The sequence below is a fragment of the Anabrus simplex genome, chromosome 6 (assembly GCF_040414725.1).
Source record: "Anabrus simplex isolate iqAnaSimp1 chromosome 6, ASM4041472v1, whole genome shotgun sequence".
NCBI classification, from domain to species: domain Eukaryota; kingdom Metazoa; phylum Arthropoda; class Insecta; order Orthoptera; family Tettigoniidae; genus Anabrus; species Anabrus simplex.
Window position 1 is genome coordinate 269,946,126 of NC_090270.1, and position 20,329 is coordinate 269,966,454.

Genomic DNA, 20,329 nt, shown 5'->3' on the forward strand with positions numbered 1-20,329 from the left:
GCTTCTCCCCGTCAAGATAAGGTCTCGTCAACAAATACCAAGCAACACTCATTGCAACATTTGAAATTCTCCAAGAAGACATCAAGTTTACCCTTAATTACTTATTTTTCGGAGATTTTACTCTGAAGACTGTTTATGGTTACTGATCTACGAATTCTGTGATGCATTTCATTGTATGAATATATAATTAACCCAAAAGTGTCTTATATTGCTATTTAAGATCATGCCGCACACGTCAAATAATATTAAAGGTTAGTATCACTTCGTAATTATTACCAATAACTCATAACTATATCTATCTCTCCATATCCCAATCGTAAACATTATAACATCGCGTCATTACAACCACAAATATATCCCAACAAATATTTATCCATATAATCTCATCAACATGTCGTTCATGTCCTTATTTTCCCATACAAATATCATTCACTTCCTCCTACGCGGCATATCATCTCAACATTTCATTATCAGAATACACCGTTGCATTTATGGGTTAAATTTCAATCACAATACACATAAACATACCATTCCAAGAAAAGAAATACATGTACGAACAGAATAAGTTCACATTTACTCACATGTAGTCATAGTTGAGCGATGACCAAGTCTTAATAATTTACAAAACAACTATCTTCTTTCTGCATTACAGCTGGTTCATATCATATTAAATACGTTGCCTTTTTTTTTTTTTTTAAATATCGTCGAAACATCATCTTAAATCTCCCCATATTTAGCTATTAGCATTGTTACGTAATGCCATAGTTATAAATCAATTGTAATAATCTCTTTGCGAAGATACTGCCAATTGGAATTATATCTCGAAGACATAAGTAACAACCTTCACACAACAATTTCATTGCTAATATATATGCACTACATCTAACATTTAGAATTACTGTAAATAAATAATATATCTTGGAACTTAGCTTTCAACTGCCGCCGTTACTGGACTGGGCTAGACTTCGATGCGGTCATCTACGGTCTGCTGGCTGGTTTCAGGCATCTCCTGCGTCATAGATAAGCAGTAGCATCCAGATACGGTCTAGTAGAATCAGCTGAGCGGCTTCCGCCGGTTGACAGTCCCATGTCCGGCTTAGTTATCCATGTTGAGGCCGTTGATTACATGTGACATAAACATATCCAACATCGTCATTGGTGTCATAAACATAATCTTCTAAATATATTATTCAGTATCTAAATTATAGTTCTATGACAGCTTATTCTACCAGAAATTCAACATTAGCTCTCAGTAACAAATGTTAAAAGGGTAATTTAGTCAGTTCTTAGTTTTTCGTCAATATACTGTATATGCGATGTCTTATTTCATTTAATGTCCCTTGTCAACTCTCGGTTCGAGCTTCGGCTACCAATCAAATCTTTAATCTTCTCCTTTCTTAATTTCTCTTGCTTATTTGCTTCGATATTGAGTTGGATATCGGCGTAACCTTTAACATCACTTGATGTACGAATTTTTCAGCTCTAGCTCTGTAGAAAACTTCTTTCTTCTTTACGCGACGACTTCTATTTCGTGGAAGAATCTCGTTCCAATGCTCAGTGTGTAATTTTTATTGTTCACTGCCCATTTTAACAATTTAAAACCTCCTACTTTTTTTTTCACGGCCGCATGGAACCTACATGGTCTGTATGTCTAATTTCTTGACCATGGCTTATTTGATTCGCCAAATTAGCATTCTTCTTGACATATTTATGGTTTCTTTGATTATTTTTTTTGCGTCCGTATTTTTATCATTACGAAATTTAATTCGTATGTCCGTGCATTCTTCAGATATAATGCTCAACTATATGATCTCTCTCTAATCTTACTACCGTGCATGGCAAATATAGATGCTGTAGTACCTCGTTTTTTTTGTTTTTTTTTTTTTTTTTTTTCTCGGCCAGGGCAATGAAATGGTACAGTGTCTAGTCGGTTAATGTAACCTTAAGCTTTTCAGTCTGTTCGAGCACGAATATAACAGAACACTATAACATTTGTTTTTAAAAAAATAATTCTTTACTGTATACTCCAATTTTACAGGTATTTTATTGTGTTGTATTTGTTATATTAATGTTCGACATACTGAAAAGCCTATAAATAATATTTCTTATATCTGACAGTACAACTGTATGTTTTGAAAAAAGATGCCTCACCATCTGCATTCGGTAACCTGCATCATAATTTTCATTTCTCCTTGACCAACTCATGCCATGTCGGGGTGTTGATGGCACTCCTCCACAGTTGCCTCTCCTCCCACCACTCCTCTTCGGTAACTGTATTTCAGTCCAGTCTTCTTTTTCTTACAATGTCCATGACAGAGTCCATCCATCTGGCTTTGGTCCTCCCTCTTGCCCTCTTTCCTTGTAACTTAGCCTCCTACACTTGTTTTGGCATCCTTCCCTCCTCCATCTTCATAACATGTTCCGACCATCTCAATGTATTCTCCTCCATCCTATCAATCAATTTTTCTACCCCTATCTCTTTTCTGACCTCAGCATTTCTTAATCTCTCTCCTTGTCTTCCCAACCATACTCCTCAGGAACATCGTCCCACTGGCTTGAATTTTACTCTAATTTCTTGCTGTCCAAGTCCAGTTCTCTGATGCATACATTTTATAGGGGTATAGTACATCTTGTACATTATCTCTTTACATTTCATAGGAACTTCGTATTAGACCCCCCCCCCCCTTGGCTTTTCGAGATGAAGAAAATGAAAAAACTAAATTTCGCTTACGAGACTCTCCAACTTAATTTGTCAGGGAGGAACAAAGAGTCCGCTTCGAAGCGGGTACAAGCTGTGCTGCAGCTCTGATGACATCATACAAATTTGTGAACAGTTTCGTCCGTATGACCAATGCAATGAAAACAATGAAGTCGTGCGGTAAATCTGTGTTTCGTACTTAAGAAATGTCCCGCCTCCGTAGCATAGGCCTACTGTAGCTCTGATGACGTCGCAAAAATAGGTGAATAGTTTCATGTCCAACTCGCATCGCAAACACGCATCAGCCATGTATATACATCTGTGTTTCGTAGTTAAGAATGTCCGCCAGTGTAATGGTTAGCACAGTTAGCTGCCATTCTCGGGAGCCTGAGTTCGATTCCCGGTACCGTATTGCCAGAGATTTACGAATGACAGGAAGGTTGATTTGCAGTGAAAATGGTACTTGCAACTCCCTTCCACTGAGGGCCTATCTAAAAGGAGCTGCACCACCTCAGGATGAGGAAACATGTTTACTTTAGTTAAGAAATATTCACAGCTGTTGCTATTAATATAGCAGGCGCGATCATTAACAAAGTGATTGTTTAATATATCGTAACTCAGGCCAATGTAGCTTGTTTTTAAATTGAGAGAAGTAGTTTTAAAATATGATAAAAACAATCCAATCATAACGATTGTTTTACTCGCCAATATACCTCACGAATAATAATAATAATAATAATAATAATAATAATAATAATAATAATAATAATTTTGTCCTCGCTTAACGATTTTTGGAGACGCCAAACAAAACATACTAGTGTATGCGTTAATTAAAAAAATGGAGACAACGATCGTACGAAATTAAACATTATGATAATAAAACGCATTACTGCCACACCTGTAGATATCCATTAATTTGGCAAAGTTTTCTGTTATTTATTTTTAATCTTCCCATCGTGGAACTTCTGGCACCATGCAGGCACTTGATAGCATACCTAACCTAAACATTGCGGTCTCTCTTATCTCATTTACAGCTGTTTTGGTATTGAACTTTGATTAAACCAAATTAAAATAAGTGAGTTAAATCCACCTTTTCAATACAAATTAAATAGTGTTCATTAAATGAACATTTAATGAGACTAGTTTCGACCTATTTAAAGGTCATCTTCAGCCATATCGCGTGTAGAACAACGTATTTGAAACACAGTTGTTTTAAAGATGGTCTTAAAACATAGAAGTTTGACACTATGAAACTGAAGATGACCTTTAAATAGGTCGAAACTAGTCCCATTAAATGTTTATTTAATAAACACTATTTAATTTGTATTGAAAAGGTGAATTCACTTATTTTAATTTGGTTTAAATCCTGATATGATAAATGTGGAGAACAAGCATGAAATATACTTAAAAAGGGTTTGGCTTTCAATAGTCGCAGTTATCCAAAGAACTCTTCCAGTCACTATGTATTACATTCAGAAATACAACTCATAACATACGCTAGTTTTCAGGTGGTGGTTTGGCATACTTTCTACAGCACGGCTTTATTCGGAAGGAGTGGCTTCTGCTACACATACACCCACTGGGAATATCAGAGACTATCTCCAGAAACCATTTGGGAATAGATTCTCACTGTTTGGACTCTATAGTTGGGAACAAAATTGTTTTTAAAACTCTTGGAGAGAGAGAAAAAAAAAAAAAAAAGAGGGGGACCTCGAGTGCTCCTGATGCATGGCTGACAAGATGTCTGTGAAAATGACATCATTTGGAATGACGACATGCCGGTAGCAAGGAAGTTTGTGGCATAACACGATAATTCAAATGAAAGCATTGATTAGGTTTACTCGTGTTTACTGTGTGGTAGGTCTACTACTTAACTGACAGTGACAAATGACTAGCCATTAATTTATTTTGTATCAATATTGCATAATATGCTAATATGGGATACCCTACCCCTTTTCTCTACGGGGTCGAGTATGAAGTGAGACAAATCTTTGTAGCAAGATTTTATGACCGTATGCCCTTCCTGACGTCAACCTAATCAGAGCCATTAATGCTATGGGCTTTATGTCGCACCGACACAGGGCTGCCGATAGTGGGATTCAAACCTACTATCTCCAGATGCAAGCTTCACAGCCGCGTGCCTCTACGCGCACGGCCAACTCGCCCGATGAGCCATTAATGAGATGAAACGAATGACGTGATATGAGTAAAATAAAACTGACTATATTTACTTTATGTGTAGGTCTAAAAGCCGTGTTCACCATGTATTGTCTTTTTACATTTAGAAATACGGCCTTCCAATGAAAATAGCCAGTATAACTCAGATACATTCATAAGTTTGTTAAAGAATAGTGTAGAATGTTTGTATGTATAATTTATAGCTCTTTATAGTCCTATGGGAATCAACATATATGTCAACTTTATAGCCTAGAAGCCATGTGTCCACTGCACAGAATTTGAGGTTACAGCATATTGGACTACCCCACCCCCACCCGTTTCTTTTTTTTTTTGGCTTTAAAAGTGGGGGAGGGTCTAATGCGCGATTAAATATGGTATTTCCCTCTTGTACCCTTCTCCTGATCTCCTTATCCAACCTTGCATCTTTCATTATTTCACTTCCCAAATATTTGAAGTATTCAGCAACCTCCACCTCAAGGTTTTGTCCCCTGATACGATTTCTTTTCCTTCTCTTTCTCCTTGTCATTGCCACTGCTTTGCTCTTCTCCACAGGGATTTTCACACCATATTTCTCAATGTTATCCTTTAAAGCTTCTAGTTAGTTTTTCACTTCTGTATTGTTGACTCCCCAGATCACTAAGTCATCTGCAAACAATATTTTCATATCCCCTCTGTATCTTGCCTTTGTTTCCTTCAGAATTTCATCCATAAGCATTATAAACAAAAGTGGAGAGAATAGACATCCCTGTCATAGTCCAGTTGGTTTCTAAACCAATCTGTTCTCCCCACTGGAGTCTGGACACAACTGCAACAATTCTTATACATTGCTTTCAATAGTTCCCTTCATTACCTTCCACATCCTTTTCTTTCCCGAGTTCTTTTATCTTTTAATTTCCGTACTTTTATTTTCTTCTGCCTTATTTCTTTTACTCTTACAATTTTACCTTTTTTATATTTTGCTACCATTACTCTGTGGTCTCCATCAAAGTCCTGTTACATCCATTAACTGTTTTTGTCCTTTCACCGCAGTCATATCTAGTGATCTTTCTATTAATCTTCTATCTGAACCAAGTATTACCCACGATCATTCCATTTCTCTCACAAAAATCAATCAACGTATCTCCCTTCATGTTTCTTTCTCCATATCCAAATGTACCAATCACTTCTTCTTTAGCAATTCTGTCATTTCCAACCTGCGCATTGACGTCTCACATGACTTTCACTTCCATTTTGGTGATTACTTCCTAGATTATCTCCAAGAATTCCTCTATATTTTCCTCACTGTTTCCAGTTTGGGGTGCATAAACTTGAATAATGGGTTCGAACCCCACTGTCAGCAGCCCTGAAGATGGTTTTCCGTGGTTTCCCATTTTCACACCAGGCAAATGCTGGGGCTGTTCCTAATTAAGGCCAAGGCCGCTTCCTTTCCACTCCTAGCCCTTTCCTGTCCCATCGTTGCCATAAGGTACATCTGTGTCGGTGTGACGTGAAACAACTTGAGAAAAAAACTGGGATAAAATCTTTCATTCCTTCTTCCGTCCTCAGTCATACTTCGATTATTCTATCACTAGCTTAGTGTACCCTGTCCACATGTTTTATCCAGGATTTTGTTAACAATCACTCCTACTCCATTCTTTGGCTCACCTCCTCCACTCCAGTATAGAGTGTAGACTCTACTCATCCTCTTCACTCCCTTTCCCCTCCATTTGACCTCACTCAGTCCATCATTGCAACATTCTCTTTCTCCATAAAATCAATCAACTCCTCTGATTTTCCTGTCAGGGTCACAACATTTATTATTCCCACTTTCTTAATATTAACCATTGACCGAGCTCGATAGCTGCAGTCGCTTAAGTGCGGTCAGTATCCAGTAATCGGGAGATAGTAGGTTCGAGCCCCACTGTCGGCAGCCCTGAAGATGGTTTTAGCGTAGTAGGTTCGAGCCCCACTGTCGGCAGCCCTGAAGATGGTTTTAGCGTGGTTTCCCATTTTCACACCAGGCAAATGCCGGGGCTGTACCTTAATTAAGGCCACAGCCGCTTCCTTCCACTTCCTAGGCCTTTCCTATCCCATCATCGCCATAATACATATCTGTATCGGTGCGATGTAAAGCAAATAGCAAAAAATAATAATAATAATAATAATAATAATAATAATAATAATAATAATAATAATAATAATAACCCTTGATGACTTTATACATTACACCAGTCAGCAACAACAAAAACGTTTTTGAGTCTATTGTTTAGTGCATATTTTCTCTCTACATCAGAAAGCAATCAAAAACTCCATTCATAATTAATAAAGTTTGCTTTTGTACTTTATGCAATGATAAATGAATATTTGAAGGTTTGACAGACTTTTTAATGGGTAACAGCATTTAACACATAAGAGAGGGGATGAGCAGGTAGAGTGCGAGTGGCATAGCAGTCAAGTTAGTCCTAGTTAGTGTGTGCATACGCTTTCCAGAGGAAAAGGCGTATTTCATGTGTTATGAGGTATAAAAATATCTTCAAAGAAATGTGAAAATGGCGTTGACGTTTTTCCTTTCATTAGTTAGGCACAACAAATCAAAATCAGACATACAGAGCCCAGAATCAAAATTTGTGTTGGCTTGTGTAATATATTTATCATTTCTTTAAATAAAACCCCCTTAGCTTGCAATGCCCTTAAAATGTCATTTACATTCACCCACAGTTTTATCAGGTTAATCACTGAATACACTCCTTCGTAAATTGCAAAACCTCTATGTGACGTACAAGAAAATCACATTTTTCACCAACTTTCATCAATGCTGTTGTAAATGCATTGACATATTCACTTATGCAGGGAGTATAATGTAAGACTTAATAGCAGAGTACCAAAGCATAGGAGCGCAGAGAAGCGGTGACATTGAGCTCATTGTCCGCAATGGTGAGCAGACATAGTCGTCTCAATGAAGCAGCATGATTACGCCTGTAGAAACCAGACAAAATTGAGCTTAGGACAAATAGATAAACAAAGCAAACAAATAAACTTGTAAATAAAACTGAATTCACCAGTATTTCCAGAAGACATAAGTTATCTCCTTGAGCTACAATGCAAGCTTCTCATCTTACGAGATTTTGAATCACACTTTGCAGTTCATGAACACTGAGACACACACAGTGTTCCTAATTTCAATTTTTAATTATTCTGCAGTTCCAGAATTATACCTGTAAACTTTTCCTTTGAGATTTACACATGGATAAAATGAGTATGTGCTTAAATCAGGCAAACGAGGGGCCATAGGCCTTGACTGATGATCTGATCATCATTGAACACTTCCTGCAACTGTCGCATAGAGCTACGCGTCGTATGGGCCATCACACCATCCTGCTGGAAATAGCCATATCTTATTCCTTCTCCGGTCAGTTCAGCAAAAAATGGTTCGATAATACTGTGAATATGACGGTCGGAAGTAATCATGTCCTGAAAAAATATCTGACCGATAATTCATCATGCACCATAATTCACCATACACCCACCTTCTTATCATGAAGAGATTTTGTCTGTTAAATGTTCTGGTTCTCTGTATCCCAGATCCTATTGTTCTGTGGGCTGACATATCCATGCAAATGGAACTATGCTTCGTCACTCGTAAAAAGAAAGTTCGGATCACGATGCCATCATCGACACTACTCATTAAACAAAAAACCCATGGCACTACAGCCTTGAGGGGATTTGGCCTACAAAGCGACCCCTGCTCAGCCCGAAGGCCTGCAGATTACGAGGTGACGCATGGTCGATGCAATTGTTATTCTTGGTTTCATAGACTGGAGTCAGCATCTCACCGTCAGACATTTCCTCAATCGTAATCACTTAGGCAGAGTGGACCTCGAACCAACCCTCTGGACCAGGCAAAGTACACTGACCTGTAATCAAACCAGGGCCTCCGGCAGAGAGGTAGGCACGCTACATCTAGACCGCGGGGCTGGACACTATTCTTTAGCCAATTGCAAAATCTTATTCTTGCAATGAAATTTGTAGGCTGTTTGTTACGGACTGAATGAGTCTGGTAAGATCATAAATGTAATCATTGTTGCATTACGTGCTGACGAATGTGAAATACCAGTTTCCTGAGCTACTCTCCATAGCAACTTTTGTGGATTCACCTGCAGTCTTACATGTATATCTTCTAACCTCTACTGTGTGAGAGCTGTTCTCCTTTGCTGTTTTTTGTTGGTTACGGAACCAGTACTACACCACTTGTGAAAGAGTTGATGCACATAATGTTTTGATGGCACTCTAGAACCGGGAAACTGTACGGAATTTTCAAAGGCCCTTATTATCTGATTTCTTCTTCTTGTGCAAATAATACTCAGCCAAAAATATTGTCTGTGCTGTAGAGTACTTAAACATCCTATAATAACCTCGTAACACACCTTAAAACTCTTTAATAATTACTAGCGAACTGCTACGTCAGCTATCAAAACTTACCACGCCAAGCTTGACACAAGCCATATGGCACTTGCACGGGGATTCCCGTGGCCCGTGAGCGGAAGTGTGAAGCCTTAAACTGTATTCCCTGTACCTTGAAAGCATTTTTATTGGTGAAAATAGTATAATCTAATACTTCTTAATCAGCAACCTTCTAAGCATCATCACAAAACAAATTAGTTCATTTGTCAACTGCATAACGTCACAGGTTCTTCAGTGAAACAGGTATCTACAGTAATTAAATGGTAATTCCCTTTCTGTCTCGATGAACTGGGTAAATTTAAGAAAAAAGGTCATGCAATAGGAAAATTGTTAATATAGATTGCAGGGGACCAGAAACACACAAGGACACTGAATTTGTTAGAAAACCAACAGATGTAATATAATTAGTAGAAAGGTAACATTGAATATAAATCATCAAAAATAGGGAGGAGGATAGAAACACACAAGGACAAACACTATAGGATTGCTAAAGGCACAGAGAGTAACAAAACAGTCAATGGGCTCTCCCCTCACTGATACCAGTTGCTGTACATCTATTTCTGCTCAACCCCCACCTCCCTCAAGTCATCAGGATATATTCATTTACAATGATTTCCAATGCTTGTTCTGTGACTTGTTTGATTTGTTACTGTATGTTCACTTTAATGAATGCAAGTTGTTATTCATGGGACAGGATCAGACATGCGATGCAAAACGAGATGCTGAGAATAGTTGTGACAGCAATCCAGCGGTCAGGCTGAATGGAGACCTTTCGATGGAAAAGGGGAACCATGGTAGTGACGGTGCAGCACCGTCACCTCACTCATCCAACAGCCACAGCTTTTCTGAGTCCTTGGTCGACGATGGAGAGGCGGTGGATGCATGGGATACTGCTAGTCAAGAAGGCTGTGACTTGCCCCTGGACGCTGATGGGGATCGTAGCTGTAGTAGGGTAGAGCAAGAGACTGGTGAGTAAGCTTCAAATGTATTTGAAATAGGAAGAAGTGGTAAACCACAATGCCACCATGTTTCTGATGCTGAATGGTGACTTCTTCACCATCATTCCTTGTTCTCAGAGATTTCTGAATAGTATAGTAACTTATGCCTAGAGATTGGATAATTTTGTTGAATTAAAAGTGCAGAGAGCAGGATTTTAAAACAGGAAAATTCATATTTTCAATTGAACTTTTTGTTAGTTTCCAAATCTAGCTCTCAAAATACACAGTTCAAAAAATGAGGGGAACATGTTTTGTAATGTCTGGTATGTGAACGTTAATTTGGTAGATGGGGTTCCAATGGTCGTACAGAACACCTTGAGACCTTACTCAGGGTATGTCAAATCGAAGTTATACTCCATCTGTAGGCGTAGCCATGCATTAAACTCTCAGGTGACCCCTCAAAACAAAGCGAATAGCAGTGCATCTGTGTGTCATTGTGAGATACACAGACTACTGCCATCATTTGAGCACATTCTACGTCAACCAGCACATTCCATGAGACACCTTAAGATTCAAGTCGCAACGGCCGTCACTTTGATTCAGAAAGGATGGACTTTTCGTCGTGTTGCTGTGGATCTCAATGTCTCTCCGTCAATTATTCAATGCTTGTGGAATCGCTACAGTGAGACAGGCCAGTTCACAAGGATGGTTGGACAAGGTCGTGGACGGATGGCAATCCCACAGGATGACTGATATCTAACCACCTGTGCGTAGCGGCGTCATTCAGCAAGTGCCAGAGAACCGTAACAAGACCTCAGCAGGGTCACTGGAGTCATGGTGTCCGACCAGACAGTAAGGAACGGGTTAGGAGAAGTGTCCTTACGACCCAGACATCCTGTTCAAGTTCCCCGTTTAACACAGCAACATCGCGCAGCTCGCCTTCTGTTTGCCCGTACCCACGTCAACTGGCAACTTCGCCAATGGAGACCTGAGTTGTTCATAGACGAGTCCAGATTTCCCCTGATATAGCGTGATGAATGTCAACGTGTATGGAGACGCCGTGGTGAGTGGTACATGCCAAATGTTGTCCAGGAAGGCGACCGATTCGGACAAGGTTCTGTGATGTTGTGGGGTGGCATCAGTATTGATGGCCGTATGGATCTTGTCGTCATCCGTGGTAATCTTACCGCTGCAGGGTACATCGAGCAGATACTGCTACAGCATGTGTTGGTTGCTCCATTCGGTGTTGGCCCTGAATTCGTACTCGTGCACGACAATGCCAGGGCTCGTGTAGCGCGCATCACCAGCGCTGTCTTGTGAAAATTGGACATTCAAAAGATGGCATGGCGAGCAGCGAGTCCCGACCTTAATCCCATTGAGGATTTGTGGGATAGGCTTGACAGAAGTGTTCGTGGGCGTCCTGTTCTACCACAGACTCTCCAAAACCTCGAACAGGCTCCCATTGAAGAATGCAACGTGACCTCCGTTGACTTATACAGGGCATGCCACGTTGGTGCAAAGCTGCGATAAATGCTCGTGGAGGAAATATACCGTACTGAAGCTCTCCAACTGTGATACAAATCCACTCTGGATGACTGTTATCACTTTGTTTTCGCCCCTATTTGGACATTTCCGTTTGTGTTCTGAAAATGAACGCGAATCCATCGATGTTCTTTTGTATACTTCAACGGTAAAGAATAAAGTTTTAGTTGGTAATATACCTGGGTGTGAGGTATTGTTTTGTTGAGCATGGCATATGTTCAAAAACATGTTCCCCTCATTTTTTTTTTTTGAACTGTGTACCTTTGAAAGAAAAGACATGTTTTTGTAGATAAGCGAAGGCGCTGTCATATGAAACATTAGTGTAACATGAGAAAATGCGGTCACAATCTGCATTTACACATGGCATTCATATCACTTTTAGCACAAACTGAGCAAAATTAGCATAGTTTATGGTCTTTCACTGCAACACAGAAATAATGGTAAATTCTTCATCACAACTAAGCTTGCTTTTCACTACTCTCTGTAGTTTGCCATAGCCTGTTATCATCTTACGATCATTTAGATTCAATCAGAACTGTAGATGTTTCACAGTTCTTACAAGATTTCTATCAACGGCATCTCTGCTATTTCTGCAGGATGTCACACTGGCAACTTTGTAGAAATCACTAGCAGGATCACCGCTTAAGGTTGTCAGTTTTGTTTATTTGTATGATGCAACATGGTCATCTCATTTGCTAATTAATGTTTCAGAATAGCAGCATAAGAAACTTGCAGTAATTCCTTTACTTTGTCACTGTGATACCCAGATGCAGCAGCCTTGATTGTTTGTTCTATACGTCTTAGGCAAACCTCCAAAGCTGGGTCAGTAGGATAGGCCTGACCCTCTAGAAAATTGATTGGGTTAACAATGCCACTTCCCTTAAAAAAGAAAAGACTATTTCAGCAGAAATGACTTCATCTTCCTTAATATTCTGAAGAAATTCAACTCCGTTATTTTGCCCACAAAATTCCTGACTTTTCAGGAATGTCCCACCTTTCTTAAGTGTTCTGCAAGGTATATCAGATTCATATCTAGATTACCATCTTGTAAGGACAACCATGAGAAATAATGGTATACACAGTGGTATTTACCGTCCAGCAAGTCCTTGCATAACACATTCAGTACTAACTATAGCTTGTGGGCCCAACACTAGATGATCACACCACCATCACTTAGAGAGCATTTTCCAATATGTCAAAACTTTTTATCATCTTTGGCTGTAACTAGATCCGAATATATATAACTTCTTCCTGCATATTTTGACCAGTTCAACACAGTTTATGGATGTGTTTGCGATGACTAAGCAGACCAATCCTGGCATAAAACATATGCCCACACAAATCACACTGAAAGGCTGGAGGAGTGCGGGGTTGTAATTGAGAGTTTTCCTGCATGTCGCCAGGCCTCTTGATGTCTGAAGCGTTCTCTTTCAAACCAGTTGACAGCGGTGGATGTAGTGTTCCGCCACAGTGAACAGTTATAAATTTCATATTAGAGCCCGTATTGTCAAAGTATCAACTTGTGAAAGTTTAGATTTTATAATTCCACCTTTACAATACTGTAATTGTCTTTATTACAAAGACTACATTAAATTACACTCGTGAAACACGTTTCGTCCTCTTATAGGACATCTTCAGCCACAAATACAAATGCATAACATTAAAAATAAGGCAAAGACACATTAAAATAAGTAAATGCAAAGTCTTTGTATACTGTGACGCGGCGTGATAGCGTCTTGTCAATCTTCAATGTTAAAATGTTGCGGTGTGAATATGATATGAAGCATGAAGTCCAATTAAAATCATCTGTAAAAACTGTTGTTCAAAACAACGAATTGTCAATTATAAAACTCCGTAAGTGGCTATGCAAATAAAATTATGTGCATATTGTACATAAAACAGTGTTCTGGTGATGCCACATTGTAATAGATTTCTTGATTAGGAGGTGGAGTTATACTGATGCAACTTGAACCTGATTGTGTGTTGACAATAGGGGCCTAAAAAGAAAAAGAAAATAAGAATGAACTGAAGAATAAAATGCCGTTAAAATGTAATCTGAGTGCCCATCCCGTCACTCACCTCCTTGCCCGTCCTACATCGACCACATCCACCTCAAGTGCTAAGGCTAACTGAGTGACATCCTCGAAGGTCGTTGATGACTGACTGTGAGGGGAAGTTGAGAGGAGTTTGACGTAAGGGGAGAGGCGTGAGGTGACGTATTACTCACGCGCCTTCGTGAAAAGAATTTATTGATTAACTCCTCGAAAAGTATATTGATATCCTCCGATATCTCATTAAGATTATAAATCGGGTTGCATTTTTGATCAATATTTATAAAGATGTTTTCTAAAATATTCAATAGAATTCCTTTCTTACATAAATGGAGAATTTGAAGGTCTTGTTGTATACCCGTGAATGTATGATTAGTATCGTCCATATGAGAACCGAATGCTGAAAATCTGCCGTACTTTGACGCATTAACATGTTCATTATACCTTATGTTAAAATTGCAGCCTGTCTGTCCAATATAACTGGCGGGACACTGCTGGCACTTTAATTTGTAAACACCTGATTTCTAAAATTTGCTATGGCCGTTATTGATAGTGTGCTGATTGAAGAAAAGATGAGTGTTGTTATTGGTGGTTTTGAAAGAAACTTTCATATTAAGTTTCTTGAAAACATTCGTGATTTCGTATATTTTACTTTCTTTTCTTTTTGGTATCCTTGGTTAATGTGGAAAATGATTTTTTCCTCAATTTTGCTAATAATTTTATCTACAAATTGCCTGTTGAACTCGTTTCTTTTTGCTATAAAATAAATAGTATCCAATTCATTTTTACGATCTGTTTCTGACATGGGTATATTATAAGCTCTATAAATCATACTATAAAAGGAGGCCCTCTTATGTGCTGCCGGGTGTACGGAATTTTAATTACGTTTGCCGTTTGAGTAGGTTTCCTAAATATTTTAAACCTAAGTTTATTAGAGTTATTAATAATTGTAATGTCAAGAAAGTTTAATGCTTTATTATTTTCAGTTTCGAAAGAAAATTTAATCTGTGAATCCATATTGTTTAATTGTTCTAATACGTCCTGTCCATTAGTAATGCTATGGTCAATTATTGTAAACGTATCATCTACGTATCTCAACCAGCTTATTATTCCTTTAATATTGTTAATTTTGCTATTTTCAAGAAAATCCATATAAATTTCCGCCATAATTCCCGAAGCTGGGGCCCCCATAGGAAGACCTTCCTGTTTATATATTTGAGCGTTGAAAGTAAAGTAATTATTAGCGACGACGAACTCCAAAATATTTATAAAATCGGCTATCTCTTGCCTACTCAAATTACTGTATTTAAGTAGATTATTCTTTACAAGATTTATCGTTTTTGATACTGGAATATTCGAGACCATATTATATATAGTATATTGATATTGACAATTCGTTGTTTTGAACAACAGTTTTTACATATGATTTTAATTGGACTTCATGCTTCATATCATGTTCACACCGCAACATTTTAACATTGAAGATTGACAAGACGCTATCACGCCGCGTCACAGTATACAAAGACTTTGCATTTACTTATTTTAATGTGTCCTTGCCTTATTTTTAATGTTATGTATTTGTATTTGTGACTGAAGATGTCCTATAAGAGGACGAAACATGTTTCACGAGTGTAATATAATGTAGTCTTTGTAAAAAAGACAACTTACAGTATTGTAAAGGTGGAATTATAAAATCTGAACTTTCACGAGTTGATACTTTGACAATACGGGCTCTCATATGAAATTTATAACGTGCAATGTTGATGCCAACCAGGCAGGTAGAGCTAACAAATATTTAAATCTTAAGACCAAAATTGCGAAAATAGGTAAGGACATTCTATTCCTGAAAAACTGTCTCAAGGAGGGACTTGTCCCTAATTTTTTGAAATCGGTTCAAAACAAGAATGTATTGTCGTACTGGCATAGAAAGACACAAGATAAATCCAACATTCTATGGATCAGGAACGAAATTAAATTTCTTTATAGGTAAAAAGCAGTATATAACACTGTTATATGAGGCCCATCTCATCGCGTCTGCCTCCATTGCCCATTAGAATGGAGTTCGTTTCAAAATTACGTAAATGATAAAATCGCATACCTACTTGTAGATAAACGGAACAAGTTAGTCAACAAAACTAATACACTTAGGCGCAATAGTAAGAGAACTGAGACTGATTCTCCCTCATCTAAGGATCATAATAATCAGACTCATTCAACCATTCCTGTATTTCAAGAGCCGGTTATTAATCTTTCAGAGACTTGTTTTGATAAGTCCGAAATAAGTGTTATGGAGAAAGGTCCCCAAATTCAATTGGCCCATTCAATTTAAACTTAAAGACGTGATTACGATCACGGCGGAAGCCGAAAGTGCAATACAAAAGTTACCGATAGAGAACCAAACAGAGACGAGATTTAATATAAAGAAAAAACTTTCTAATTTAATAAATAATAACAAAGATAGAGTTTCTACACATCATAACCAAACAATAGCTTCATTGAAACAGAAAATTGAGGAGAATGGTTTGATTGTGACTAAGGCGGACAAGGGGAATGCGACGGTCATTATGAATAAAGATTCATACATACAGAAAACCGAAACCTTTTTCGCAGAGAACTCATTCAAAATTTAAAAAGAAAGACCCGACGAATATCATTCAGAGAAACTTAAAGAAACTTCTTAAACAATCCTCTTTCATCCTTAATGAAAGGGAGTCTCAAAAACTTATTAATATGAACCCGGGTATTCCGACGGCTAAGGCACTACCGAAGGTGCATAAAGAGAATATACCTGTAAGACCCATCATTAATTTCAGAAATAGCCCTATATATAAGACGTCTAGATTTATACACAATTTCTTAAAAAATCATAGATTTGAGGGTAATAGGTCTATTAAGAATTCCAAAGAATTTTGCGATCGTATTAAAGATTTAAACATACAATCAAACCATAAGATGTATTCATTCGACGTCAAAAATATGTTCTCGAATATTCCAGTATCAAAAACGATAAATCTTGTAAAGAATAATCTACTTAAATACAGTAATTTGAGTAGGCAAGAGTTAGCCGATTTTATAAATATTTTGGAGTTCGTCGTCACTTTACTTTCAACGCTCAAATATATAAACAGGAAGGTCTTCCTATGGGGGCCCCAGCTTCGGGAATAATGGCGGAAATTTATATGGATTTTCTTGAAAATGTCAAAATTAACAATATTAAAGGAATAATAAGCTGGTTGAGATACGTAGATGATACGTTTACAATAATTGACCATAGCATTACTAATGGACAGGAGGTATTAGAACAATTAAACAATATGGATTCACAGATTAAATTTTCTTTCGAAACTGAAAATAATAAAGCATTAAACTTTCTTGACATTACAATTATTAATAACTCTAATAAACTTAGGTTTAAAATATTTAGGAAACCTACTCAAACGGCAAACGTAATTAAAATTCCGTACACCCGGCAGCACATAAGAGGGCCTCCTTTTATAGTATGATTTATAGAGCTTATAATATACCCATGTCAGAAACAGATCGTAAAAATGAATTGGATACTATTTATTTTATAGCAAAAAGAAACGAGTTCAACAGGCAATTTGTAGATAAAATTATTAGCAAAATTGAGGAAAAAATCATTTTCCACATTAACCAAGGATACCAAAAAGAAAAGAAAGTAAAATATACGAAATCACGAATGTTTTCAAGAAACTTAATATGAAAGTTTCTTTTAAAACCACCAATAACAACACTCATCTTTTCTTCAATCAGCACACTATCAATAACGGCAATAGCAAATTTCAGAAATCAGATGTTTACAAATTAAAGTGCCAGCAGTGTCCCACCAGTTATATTGGACAGACAGGCCACAATTTTAACATAAGTTATAATGAACATGTAATGCGTCAAAGTACGGCAGATTCTCAGCATTCAGTTCTCATATGGACGATACTAATCATACATTCACGGGCATACAACAAGACCTTCAAATTCTCCATTTATGTAAAAAAAGGAAAGCTATTGAATATTTTAGAAAATATCTTTATAAATATTGATCAAAAATGCAACCCGTTTTATAATCTTAATGAGATGTCGGAGGATATCAATATACTTTTCGAGGAGTTAATAAATTCTTTTCACGAAGGCGCGTGAGTAATACGTCACCTCACGCCTCTCCCCTTACGTCAAACTCCTCTCAACTTCCCCTCACAGTCAGTCATCAACGACCTTCGAGGACGTCACTCAGTTAGCCTTAGCACTTGAGGTGGCTGTGGTCGATGTAGGACGGGCAAGGAGGTGAGTGACGGGATGGGCACTTAGATCACATTTTAACGGCATTTTATTCTTCAGTTCATTCATATTTTCTTTTTCTTTTTAGGCCCCTATTGTCAACACACAATCAGGTTCAACTTGCATCAGTATAAATCCACCTCCTAATCAAGAAATCTATTACAATGTGGCATCACCAGAACACTGTTTTATGTACAATATGCACATAATTTTATTTGCATAGCCACTTACGGAGTTTTATAATTGACAATTCGTTGTTTTGAACAACAGTTTTTACATATGATTTTAATTGGACTTCATGCTTCATATCATGTTCACACCGCAACATTTTAACATTGAAGATTGACAAGACGCTACCACGCCGCATCACAGTATACAAAGACTTTGCATTTACTTATTTTAATGTGTCTTTGCCTTATTTTTAATGTTATGTATTTGTATTTGTGACTGAAGATGTCCTATAAGAGGACGAAACATGTTTCACGAGTGTAATTTAATGTAGTCTTTGTAATAAAGACAATTACAGTATTGTAAAGGTGGAATTATAAAATCTAAACTTTCACAGGGAACGGTCCACAGCACGGTCTTCCCATGTGTGTATATCTATACCAGTTGTCTTCATGATGTCTTTCAGTTGGTCCTTAAGACACTTAAGAGGGGCTCCATGAGGTCTACTGCTGGAGCAAAGTTCACCATAAAGAATTTGGGGGGAAGCCTGGTATCACCCATGCGGTGAACATGGCATTATCATTTCAGTTGATGAGCGATCATTGTTGCCTGAATGCTATTTAGCTGCGCTTTGTCGAGAACTGCCGTGTTGGTCACATAACCCCCCCACTTAATATTCAAGTTGAATCTCATTTTCTATTGGTGGAAGCACGCAAGTTTTTTTATATCATGGCGATAGTGTCGAAGTTTCACAGCCATACATCAGCGTGGAAATGACAACAGCTTTGTACACCATGAGTTTGGTATGCAATTTTTAGGTCGTTATTCATGAGACTCTGTGCATTAACCGTCCGAATGCTGCATGAGCAGCGCCAATTTTATCAACGTCTTCTTCGCAGGTACAACGTTTAGACGAGATGCTTCCAAGGTATGAAAAGTGATCAACCTGTTCCAGTTGTGTCTAAGATGGAGATACTGAACTCGGAAGAGTTAATCCTGGGGCAGGTTGTGCAAGTCCTCCCGAAGGTATCACCACCTTGACGAAGGCAAAATATGTTTTGCCGGGTGTTTATTGGAGGCTTGCGTGGTCAAATGATCCTTAGAGCTATGCCGGCGGGAGCATCTGCTCCTGGTAGGGCCACCCAAGCCGGACAGGTCTAAGGTGATGATCCAGACTAAGAGTGATACCCTGGTCCTCCAGGTTGGGGGTTGAGCGTAGGGTTAACTCCCCTACCTCGTAAAAAAACCAACTGTTACGGATACCTTAAGAATGAATAATGCAGGACTGGAAAACTTGGTGACGAACCGGCGAGAAAAACGGCTAAAGAGAAGGAAAAATGATATTATATTAGCAACGTGGAATGTTAAGACATTGAAGAGACCTGGCAAGTTAAAAGTATTAAGGAATGAAATGGATAAGTATGGAGTGAAAATAGCAGCTCTACAGGAACTAAGATGGAAAGGGCAAGGGATGATGATGTCTGGACAACATATTTTGATGTACAGTGGAGAAAAAGCAGGCAGTAATGGCACAGGATTCCTCATACATAAGTCAGTAAAGCAAAGCGTGATCAACTTTACTCCAATCAATGATAGGATGTGCTCTGTGAGAATTAGGGCAAAATTCTTCAACGTAACTGTGTTTTGTGTGTACGCCCCTACTGAGGAGGCAGAAGATGAGAAGAAAGATGCATTTTATACCAAATTGGAGGAAGAAATTAATAAAGTTCAAAGGCATGATGTAAAAATTATCCTTGGAGATTTAAATGCAAAAATTGGAAGAGAAGAAGTGTACAAACACTTAGTAGGGAAAGAAAGCCTGCATGAAGTAAGTAATGATAACGGATTGAGATTGATTGATTTTGTGAGTGGAAAGCAGATGATAATTAAAAGTACTTGGCATCCTAGGAAAAACATTCACAAGGAGACCTGGATTTCACCAGATGGTGTGACAAGAAATCAAATAGACCATGTTATCATAGACAGGCGACATGCATCAGATATTATGGATGTTAGAAGCT

At 38.0% G+C, this 20,329-nt stretch overlaps 1 protein-coding gene across 1 annotated transcript in view; it reads left to right on the forward strand.

Annotated features, from left to right (window-relative positions):
• LOC136876441 (ATPase family AAA domain-containing protein 2) overlaps positions 1-20,329 on the forward strand; it is a 456,642-nt gene that overhangs the window by 415,419 nt on the left and 20,894 nt on the right. The window contains exon 21 of the mRNA XM_067150416.2: positions 10,011-10,284. Coding sequence (XP_067006517.2) covers positions 10,011-10,284 — 274 coding nt within the window. The remainder of the gene's footprint in view (positions 1-10,010; positions 10,285-20,329) is intronic.